Genomic DNA, 10681 nt, shown 5'->3' on the forward strand with positions numbered 1-10681 from the left:
TCAGATATAGAAGACCCAGCTTATTGATGCGGAAGACAAATAATCAGACACTGGTTCTATGGGCATATGTGAAGCCCTCTGTGACATGCTTGCGTGTAAAAAGGGCTATACAAATAAATTTGATTTGGTTATAGAATAGCCTACGTTAAGTTAACTGTTACTTATATTTATGTTATTTCATTTTCCTTCTTAGGTGGAAACATCTGTTCGCTGCCAACCAAGTGTTTTAACTACGGTTTGAAAACGGCAAATCTGCCGCCCCCAGTATTATATTGGTATAGAAATTAAATTCGTAACAGTTTAACCCCTCTTTGTCTCAACCCCTATGCTTGTCTGTCAGGAAACTCAGCCAATCAAATAAAAGAGCGTGAATAAATACTTTTCGGAAACAAACAAACAAACAAAGAAGAAAATAAAATATAAGGCTGAGTAAATCAGTTAAACCGAAAACTTTATTTTGAAGGGTTGTTCTAGCTTCCTGCTGCCGGACACGTGGGCTAGCCCACTTTGCTTTCTACTTCCTGTGCAGAGAATACATACACAGCGACAGCGTCATACTCAGATATTGAGACTGTTTTCCTTTGGTGAATAAAACAACACGGATTACCACGTTTTCCTAGGCGCTGTCCTATGTACAGTTGCAGGTGAGTAAAGCAATTATTGAATCAAACTTTAGGATCCCCTGTCATTTTTTAAAATCAGATATTGCTGACAATATTGTACGCTAAGTTAATCGGTTTTTGCAAAAGCTACCATATAAATGCAAACATTAGTCAATACAAGTAACTGATTTCCCTCAGCAGGAACAATCACCACTAGACTGTCAGACGGTGGCCACCGGGAAAAGTAGCCAACAGTGTTAGTGTTCAGAGGAGATCGATGGAGGGTGCTCACCGGGATGAGGACGATATGGACATGACCGTGGAACAACTCCGTTGCTGGATTCAGAAGGAGGTGGAGGGTAACAAGTTGTTGAACCTAAAGAAAACCCAGCTCGATCAGATGAAGATGCTGATAGAACGCAGGGAGGAGCAGACGACCAGCACTAAGGTCCTCCTGAACCGCACACATGAGTGAGTAGTCGGCCTCGATCCTGAAGTATGGTAGCGGTTACATTAGACAGCGGTTAATTTGACTTTAACATTGGGGGGGACATGTATTCTCCTGTTGACACATTATATAATTTAAAAAATGTAAATTTAGTCTTGGTAAATGATCGGTTATGATGTTGTTCTGTCTTTGTGTAAAATGTGTTGTATACTTAAACTAACCTTACTCTTTGTAAAAAAAAACCCAGTAACGTTATGTCCTTTGATGATGGTTGAAATTTTTGGTGGGGTGACATTATGCTGAAATGAGATGGCATAACATTTTACTTTAGCTAAGGTTAACACAGAGAAATCGATTGCCAGCTATCTATCTATAGCCTTGTTGCTAGCTATCTAACGTAACGTTAGTTAGCATCTCTCGCAAAGCATACCACACCTGCCATTCATTCATTGATTTTATCGTCATATGTCTCTCCACTTAATGCTCCTAGGTTGATGGCGGGGTGTGAGACCTCGATGAAGGAGTTGTACTGTGAGATAGGCATGGTCTACAAGGAGACCGACTCTGAGGAAGAGGAGGAAATCCAACCCATGGTCATAGAGATAGATGATGAAGATGATGCTGTCGACCTGGATGAGGATGGTGATGTCATGTGTGTGGACAATGGTGAGGAAGGTGAGGAAGATCTGTGTTGAAGTTATTCCTTCCAGCCTGTCGTTTCTCTAACTCTCTGTCTCACCTCTCCCCAGCTCCCCAAATTGTCAACGGCCGTGAAGGTGATAAAAAGGTGGGATCACACACGTGCTCGCTTGCGCGTGCACTCACCCACCCACCCACCCACCCACCCACCCAGCTCTGATATTCTCTCTTTGCTCTCCATCAGTGTGAAGGGGAATCATCACTGTCCCTCGTCAGTGAACGGGACAGTGACCCTCAGGAACCACCCTGCCTGCCGTCAGAGACCCCCGGCACAGAGAACTGGACCGACCAGCCGTCCCCCGCCAGCACCGCAGCCTCAAGCCCCCCCCGTGGTATCAGCCCTGTCAGCAGAACAGACAGTTCTCCTGACTTGCTGAGCCGAAGGCCGAGCAGCGCTGACGAGACCCAGGATCAAATCCCGCCCCGGAAGCAATGCTTCCAACAAGTCGCCGCTCGGTTTCCGGTGTTGAAGAACGGTAAAGAGGTGGTGGTGCTGAGCAAACTTCCAGTGCCCAGGCTGCTTGACTCTGTCACCCGGACCAGGGCTCAGAGGGAGGAGGAGAAACAGGCGGAGGAGAAACAGGCGGAGGAGAAACAGGCGGAGGAGCTACAGGAGGATGAGCTACCGGAGGCGGAGCTACCGGAGGCGGAGCTACCGGAGGCGGAGCTACCGGAGGCGGAGCTACCGGAGGCGGAGCTACAGGAGGCGGAGCTACAGGAGGCGGAGCAACAGGAGGAGGAGATACAGGAGGAGGAAATGGAGGAGGAGGAGGAGAAACAGGAGGCGGCGGAAGAGAGCGATGGGTCAGATGCATCGTGGAAGCCACCTAAAGGCAGTTACCAAAGCTCTAGCGCCGGGACGGAGTCCTCGAAGGAGAGCGATGCAGATTCAATTCCTGGCACCAAGAGGCTTGGCCGAGGGGCTGCTGCTGCGCCGAGGAGCCGAGCGGGTCCTGGTCTCGCCACGCACAAAGGACAAACCAAAACGAAAAGAAAGGGAAAGAAGGGGGACGAACCGAGTGAGCTGAGCAGAAATCCCAGCAGCACCGGCACTCCGTCCAGGACCGGCACGAGCGGCTCTCCTGCCTCAGCACAACCGCCGCAGGGAAACACGGGTGACTTCACTTCTCAAACTCCACTTTCGAATCCAACGCTATGTAGCTGAAGCGATCTTTTTCTCATCACGAGCGTGTGAATTTCTCCCGACAGGTAAATCGTCGGTGGTGCCGCCCTCCTCCAACCGGGCCACCCAGATCCCCCCACAGCTCTCCCAGGAGGCCATCAAGGTGGGCATGATGGTTCTGGCCCGGAGAAGTACAGAGAACTGGCAACAGAGCAAGATCCTAGAGATCAAATCAGCTGGTGAGAGAAAGGACACCTCGGACTCACACACACACACACACACACACATGGTGCTGCACATGGACACACACACACACTTGAGTTATGCCGTAAGCCCTTAAAAACCTTTCCTTTTCCATGCGTTTCCTCACAGACAATGACAACAGAGATAAGTATAAGGTGGATTTGAAAGAGATGGGAAGCTGGCTGCCCGGACACCACATAGCGTTTGACCACACTCCCTCGCTGGGCAGCCTGTACGTCGGGGTGCGCTTGCTGGCCAAGGGCCAGGAGGACAACCAGTCCGGGTTCTCCTCCGGTACTCTTGCAGAACTACCCATCGTTAAGAACCGTATGAGGTATGGAGAAGAGAAAGGAGGAGAGGGGACGGGGTTTATTATGCATCTTATTCGGAAGTCACAAGAAGAAAAAAGGGTTTTTAGATGAAAGCATCGTTGATTGCAAAGAGTTTGATCGCTCTTTTCTGACGTTTCAGGTTCCTGGTGTTCCTCGACAATGGAACGCCGTGTTACGTCGGCCTGCCTCGGCTTCGCTTGGTTTGCAGACCGTGTAAGAATATCTTTTCTTACACACACACACACACAGACACACACTCACACAAGTATAAAAAGACAGATTTTTGTCCCACGTCTTGTCTTCAGTGGAGAGCATTAGCGATGAAGACATCGAGGATAAGACCTACAAAGACTTCCTGGTGGAGTACCTGAAGGTGTACCCCTATACCCCCATGGCTCAATACCGCCTGGGCCAGCACATCAACACCGAGCACAACGGCATCCAGAAGAGGTGCCAAGTAGAGGCCATCGACAGCAGCCTCATACACATCCTCTTCCAAGTGAGAAGTGGTGGCATTTGACGCGTTTTTACTCATCTAGCACAGTTGTTCTCAAAGTGGGGTCCGCGAACCATAGCCAAGGGGTCAGCGAAATAATTTGCCATATATTATAAAATGGTAAAATTGTGCTGTATCATTAAAAAGTGATAAAATCTACAAAAATCTACAGATAGGACCATTTACACCAATAAAACAAGAATATTGTGTCAAGTTAAGAGCACAAAAGGGTATGCTGAATGGGTGTTACGATTATGGGGGGGGTCCTTGGAAAATGTTCTCCCCTGTAAGGGGTCCCTGGCCCCATAGAGTTGGAGAACCCCTGATCTAGCAGACGCTTTTATCCAAAGCAACGTCCATACAGCGCAGGGTGTAAGGACGGCAGATGATGGAGGACCGGAAGGGCCTGGTTCTAAGGGTGGTCCTTGGGGTTGGCGACAAGGACCAGCATGTAGCGAAGTAGCAGATGACGACGTCTAGGTGTCTCAGGCTTGTGTCTCTGTGTTTCCAGGATGACCAGCACAAGGAGTGGCTGTATAGAGGCTCTACGCGTCTGCAACACTTGGCCCAAATGAAGAAACAAGCGTCAAAGGAGACTTCAGAGACATCTGGTTAGTCTCTCTCTTTTACTCTCTGTCTCTCTCTCTTTGTCTGTTTGCCTAAATCTCTCTTGCCTAAATCTTTCTTGAAGTTACTTTAACCCTTGTGTTATCTTCGGGTCATTGTGACCCCACCATTGTGTTGCGGCAACTTGACCTAATACAGAGATAAGGTGAAGTATTTTCTTTTAACCGTCGGGCTGTCCCACACCCCCCACAGAGCGGGGGTTAAAGGAAAATGCTTTTTATTTGTTTTTGTATTGGGTAACGTTTGTCTCGCAACACAACAATGTGTCGTTGTGACCCGAAGGCAGCCCAAAGGGTTAATAAAATAAAAAAAATATTTTTAAAACTATTATCTCCCTCTTTACAATCCAGCGTTACCTCAGCAATCGACTACCTCAGCCGTCTCCAAGCCCCGGAAGTATCAGAAGATCTTGTCGTCCAGTGCTTCCGGCCAGGCCTCGTCCAGCGCAGTGGCCCCGTCCAAACCTGCAAAACGCTCTCCTCTCACGTCAGTAGAGTCTGTGTCCCATCAGTCTCTGTGACACCTACGCCATGGGAACTGTGCAAAAACTGATCTGCTTCTGAAATATAATAAAATGCCATGCATGGAGGCTGATTTACCACACGTGTTGTTTCCATCATGCTTTAAAACATGACATGGAATGAAAACTAATATGGGGGGGGGGTTCTCTTTGTAACTGTTCTCCCCTATCCTGTCACTCATTTGGCCACCAACTCCTCCTCTCCCCACCCCCTCTCAACCCACCAACCACCTCTCTCCCACCCACCCACTCACTCCCCTTCCCTCTTCCCACCCACCTCTTCCTTCTCCCCACCCACCCACTCCCCTCCTGTCTCTACCCACAAACCACCTCTCTCCTCGCCCACCCATACCCTCTCTCCTCTCCACCCCTCTCACAGCAGCACCGTCATTCCGCCTCGTGCCTCGTCGGCCCCCTACACCGTCCATCGCTGCTGCCCCGCCTGCCTCGGCCCCAGGGGAGAGCACCGCGGATGCAACCCCCTGTTCTTCCCTCTGCTCTGTGGCTTCAGCCGCAAGAAGGCCCGCTTTCCTGTACGGGGTTACAAGAAGGTGAGACCCACGTGTGTGTGTGGGCTGTACTGTGACATGGCAAGGTGAACCAGAAACACCTGTATGTGTCTCTCCTCTTACTGTCCCCCCACTCCTCCTCCCCTCATCTTCCTACTCCTCCCCTCCCCCTCCTCCCTCCCCTCCCCCGCTCCTCCCCTCATCTTCCTCCTCCTCCCCTCATCCTCTCCCCCTCCTCCCCTTATCTTCCTCCTCCTCCCCTCCTCCCCTCATCCTCTCCCCCTCCTCCCCTCCCCTCATCTTCCTCCCCTCCCCCTCCTCCCCTCATCCTCTCCCCCTCCTCCCCTCCCCCACTCCTCCCCTCATCTTCCTCCCCTCATCCTCTCCTCCTCCTCCCCTCCCACTCCTCCCCTCATCTTCCTCCTCCTCCCCTCATCCTCTCCCCCTCATCCTCTCCCCCGCTCCTCCCCCTCCAGAAGTCCTTCCACATCTTCTACCGTTCCCCGTGCGGCGTGTCCCTGGCCAGCATGTCCGTGCTGGAGGACTACCTACACCAGACCCGCTGCGACTACCTCTCCATCAACATGTTCTGCCTGGACCCCACTGTGTCCGTCACCACCACTTTCCAGCCCAAGGAGGCCAAGATCTTCATCCCGGACCTGAGCCAGGGCCACGAGGTGCAGCCTCTTTCCTGCATTAACGAGCTGCACAATCACCGTCCACGTGGCATCTTCTCCTACATCAAGAAGCAGGTGGGGGACGGCGCGGTCAGCATCAACAACAGCCTGGACTTCCTGGTGGGCTGCGACTGCACGGATGGCTGCAGGGACAGGTGCGTGAGTTTGTGTGTAAGGGGTGTGTGGGTTTTTGAATGAGGGGAACATCTGTGTGTGTTTTCTTTGGGGTACATGCCTCTGTGTGTGTCGGTTTATCGGTGTTCCTTGCTGCTTTCGTGGTTTCAGGACCAGCTGCTCCTGTCACCAGCTGACGGTCGAGGCCACGGCGCTGGAGGCTGGTGGGATTGTGGACGTCAACGCTGGCTACTCCCACATGAAACTGGAGAAGCGCCTGCCGACAGGGTAGGACTTTTATTTTGGTACACGCCGACAGGGTAGGACTTTTATTTTGGTACACACCTACAGGTCTGGATTTTATTTTGCTCCACGCTGTCACTGGTGAACCTTTTACTTTTGGTTTGTGCTGTTTGTCCTCATCCTTCTAGTCTTCAGCTAGCCTGGTCCAACCAGGGTCTGGTATTGCTCCATTGACAAGCGTTTACTTCCTTGAAGGCGGGTACTCTGATGAAGTTTAAAACGATTGGATCTGCCCAGAGCCACTCTGATCTGCCATAACCAATCGCTAGCGTTCGCCTTAGCCAACTCCTTCACCACTACTGTAACGGAACTACAATCAAAACTTCAATCAAACTTTTCCCGAACCCCGTGGGGAGGAGGGCCACCAACAAAACTTAGCAAAGATTGTTCCTGCTCCGGCTTAAACTTTTGGATATTCGGCAGCGACTCCGCCGCCATAACTGAACTACAACTCAAACTAGCGAACAACTTCAACGTCATCATTTTCAGCCACTCCCTCTGTTCGCTGATTGGACCTACAAAAATGTTGTTTCCAAAAACCGACTATTACACCGAAATCCCAAACCTAGTACAGAAGCAAAATCAAAATTGAGCGTAAGTACGTAGGAGGGCAGAGCCAGGCTAGTCTTCAGCTACGTATGAATCATATCTGTTTTGTGTCCCCTTAGCCTGATCCCCCTCTCTTTTACTACACTGCCCCTTTCTCCTCTCCCAACCACCCCTTGACTAGTTGACAGTTGTTTTTTTAAGCATACCTACTACCCCGCCACCCATTTCTAACCAACCTTGCTTTTCTCCCCTCCTCCCCCCCCCCCCCACCCCCTCCCCCCTGCAGGGTGTATGAATGTAACTCTCTGTGTCGCTGTGACCCACGCTTCTGCTCCAACCGGGTGGTGCAGCACGGGCTGCAGGCTCGCCTGCAGGTGTTCATGACTCAGAGGAAAGGCTGGGGCGTGCGTTGTCTCGACGACGTGGCCATGGGCTCATTCATCTGCTGCTACGCCGGTATGAAACACTGTTGGGGAATGCAGCTTTGCTTAAGGGCAGGGTCGTTGGGACACACTTTTTGTCGTATTCGCTGGAATAAACTTCACATCCTGATAGCAAATAATAAATCTAAAAGTTTGATGGTAAAATTGAATAAATCTGATATCTGTGGGAGTCGCAGGACTGTAACAAACACAACCAATTATTTTAGTGCAGACAGAACTTAACGATTGGGTGGCATTCAGACCGAACGCAGTGATTGGACGGGGTTCTTGTCCATCAGGAAGCAGATGTCTCACAGTCTTATCCCTGTTGTAAGTTGTAATCTATGTAGGGTTTTTCTTCAGAAGGATTTTAGTCAAAAATAGAGAGACAGAATATCTTTCAAAGTCAAGGTGGCTTTATTGTTTTATTCAGCGATGCAGCACGTGGTACAGGAAGACACAAAAAGCACTCATACCCAAGATACAACCCATAATATAGCCTGATATGAGGAAAATCTCCCGCCCTGCATGATACTATTTCTCAACGTTATTCCCCTAACTCCTCCAAGTGGAGCGTAACCCTCAATGAGACCGACATGGATACCCCCCCCATAAATATCTGTCTGGGCCAACTTGACGTGCCACTCTTGGTCCTTACTTCATTCCCATGGTTATCATAGATCTAAGAATCATTAATAACCCAAACACAGGGCCTTCGAGTTCCCAGATGTTAACCCTAACCTTGGCCACTTCCCGCTTCACTGTCCTAGGGAGTCATGTTGTTTAATTATTGGACTCATAACAACCCCCTTTTGAGATACGAGCACATACAACAGTCTCCTATACTGCTGACTCACCCTGGTCCACCTTCTCTCTCTTCTAGCTCCATCCCTGTTTGTTTCCCCTTCTCAACCTTGGCCAGACCCCTGTTCCCACGTTCCTTGCTAGAGACTAGTTCAGGACATGTTTCTACTGTGCAGATATCACATCCCAAACCGAGGCCTTCTTCCTCACCACTGAATACCTCACATGCCTGCTTACCTGCCCTATAATCAATAAACCACGTCAGCTACATTTTGTATATTCTACCATGTATGATGGGCTCCATATCCTGTCACGTGTGCTCTCTCTCTACTTCCTACGAACGCCCTGGGTCCTAGCTTCCCTAGCTCCTACAGCCCCTTTTCTCTGTCTCGCCTCAGGCAAGGTGTTGACTAGCGAGGAGTTCAAGAACAACATGGTGGACCTCTTCTGTACCAAACTGAGCCTCATAGAGGGAGTGGAGACCCACAGTAAGGACGGCTACGAAAGCGAGGCCCCCTGCTCTGAGAACGAAACAGGTACTCGTCTCTGCTGTCGAAAGACACTTTATTAATTTCACATTTCGCGATTAAGCTACTTTATTCAGAAACTATATGACTAGGATCTGTCTTTCTATCTTTCTCTATCTTCTATCTTTTTTTCTTTCTTTCTTGTTCTCTTCCTCATTCCTTCCTTCTCCTCAGACGGAAGTGACTCCGAGCAGGTGAGGGGAGGTGAGGATCGAGCCGGCTCTGACCGCGACACCAACAGCAAGTCTGACGTGGAATACCGGTCTGGCGTCTCCTCTCTGAAGAGGAGCTATGTCACGCGCAGAAACAACAAACTCTTACAGGAAGGTAAGATGGCTGGGAGATGTAACACAAGCATCAGGAGTTTCCTCTACCGTATACAGAAATTCTATATCCTTCCTTTGCATGACTGTGGATGACAGGACTTCATGATATTCCTCTCACAGGCCCGGAGAAGGAGGCCGAGTCAGAGGACAAATCTCCTGTCCGGCCAACTGACAAAAACGACAAAGAAGAAGGTTCTTCGACCACCAGAAGGTTCTTCGAAGATGAGAAGACCTCCTACGTCGTTAGTTCTAAAGCGGCGGGGAATGTGGCTCGCTTCTTCAACGTGAGTTTGGAAAAGAGTTTGGAGGGGTATCATCACACGCGCTGTACCGAAGCTGACATTTACATTTAGTAGACGCTCTTATCCAGAGCGACTTAAAGTAAGTACAGGGACATTCCCCCCGAGGCAAGTAGGGTCATTCGACAGAGCCGGGGATCGAACCAGCAACCTTCTGATTACTAGCCCGATTCCCTCACCGCTCAGCCACCTGACTCCTTGCTTAGAGCTTAGTTTAAACTACATCTGTCTAAAACTCAAACAAATCTAGGACCCTCTCCTTATAGGCACACCTTGAAAGAAAAGTCAATTGGATATAAAGATGATACCATTTTAAACCCTGTACTTTACTGCAGCAACAATACAACTACTGCGGTGTAGCCTGAAATCAATTGCCTGTGCCTAATTTAATGTCATGTTAAGTGTTGGTGAGAGGGTAATATGACTCCCTCCTATCCTGTATCCCTTCCCTACATCCCTTCACCCCCCTGTAGCACAGCTGCTCCCCTAACCTGTTTGGTCAGAATGTATTTGTGGACAACCATGACCTCCGATTCCCCTGGATAGCCTTCTTTGCCAAAACGTAAGCAGTCTTCTCTCAATCCGTACAACATCAAGCGATTATCTATGTCATGAAGTATTGAACTCATTCAGGTGTATATTTAGCATACAACGTATTTTTGATATGTGAGGACCTCAGCTTGATAGCTTGGTGTTCAGTACAAGTTGGGCCAGTAGGAAGTTTATAGCTCGGTGTTAACCTGTTTGTTCACTCGTCTCTGTCTTTCTGTCTGTCTTTTTAGGCGCATCAAGGCTGGCTCAGAATTGACTTGGGACTACAGGTCACAGATTGGTGCACTGAATGAAAGAGTTGTGAAATGTCTCTGTAGCTCCCCAAAATGCAGGGGCAAAATATGATAGTCCAACGGTACATAAATGAAATACACTTTTAGTATCGTTTAATTTTTTTATACATTTCAAATAAAACATGTTTGTATCTTGATGTCATATTAATGCTGTGAAACTATTTTATCCGAACGTATATGCAGAGTTACTTAAATAAATGTATGAAGTGCATACAA

At 49.2% G+C, this 10681-nt stretch overlaps 1 protein-coding gene across 2 annotated transcripts; it reads left to right on the forward strand.

Annotated features, from left to right (window-relative positions):
• The first annotated feature begins 557 nt into the window (after positions 1–557).
• setdb1a (SET domain bifurcated histone lysine methyltransferase 1a) lies at positions 558–10642 on the forward strand. 2 transcript variants are annotated; one of them, XM_067255642.1, is made up of 20 exons: positions 558–644; positions 801–1073; positions 1541–1725; positions 1800–1837; positions 1934–2864; positions 2959–3111; positions 3245–3449; positions 3587–3660; positions 3753–3946; positions 4455–4554; positions 4921–5056; positions 5470–5641; positions 6076–6431; positions 6562–6678; positions 7529–7698; positions 8867–9004; positions 9170–9322; positions 9442–9605; positions 10094–10182; positions 10403–10642. In XM_067255642.1, exons 2-20 carry the CDS (start codon positions 880–882, stop codon positions 10515–10517), a joined length of 3684 nt encoding a protein of 1227 aa, XP_067111743.1. In that variant the 5' UTR covers positions 558–644; positions 801–879; the 3' UTR covers positions 10518–10642. The 2 variants fall into 2 exon arrangements, with proteins under 2 accessions (XP_067111743.1, XP_067111744.1); XM_067255643.1 differs by having other exon boundaries at positions 5473–5641.
• Positions 10643–10681: the final 39 nt, after the last annotated feature.

Source organism: Osmerus mordax, chromosome 18 (assembly GCF_038355195.1).
Source record: "Osmerus mordax isolate fOsmMor3 chromosome 18, fOsmMor3.pri, whole genome shotgun sequence".
NCBI lineage: Eukaryota > Metazoa > Chordata > Actinopteri > Osmeriformes > Osmeridae > Osmerus > Osmerus mordax.

Bases quoted from the DNA above. Each gene is read 5' to 3' on its own strand.
- setdb1a (XM_067255642.1), top strand. From the start codon at position 880: ATGGAGGGTGCTCACCGGGATGAGGACGATATGGACATGACCGTGGAA. The intron at 5,642-6,075 runs GTGAGACCCACG...CTCCCCCTCCAG, and splicing joins CTGTACGGGGTTACAAGAAG to AAGTCCTTCCACATCTTCTA. The intron at 6,432-6,561 runs GTGCGTGAGTTT...TCGTGGTTTCAG, and splicing joins ACGGATGGCTGCAGGGACAG to GACCAGCTGCTCCTGTCACC.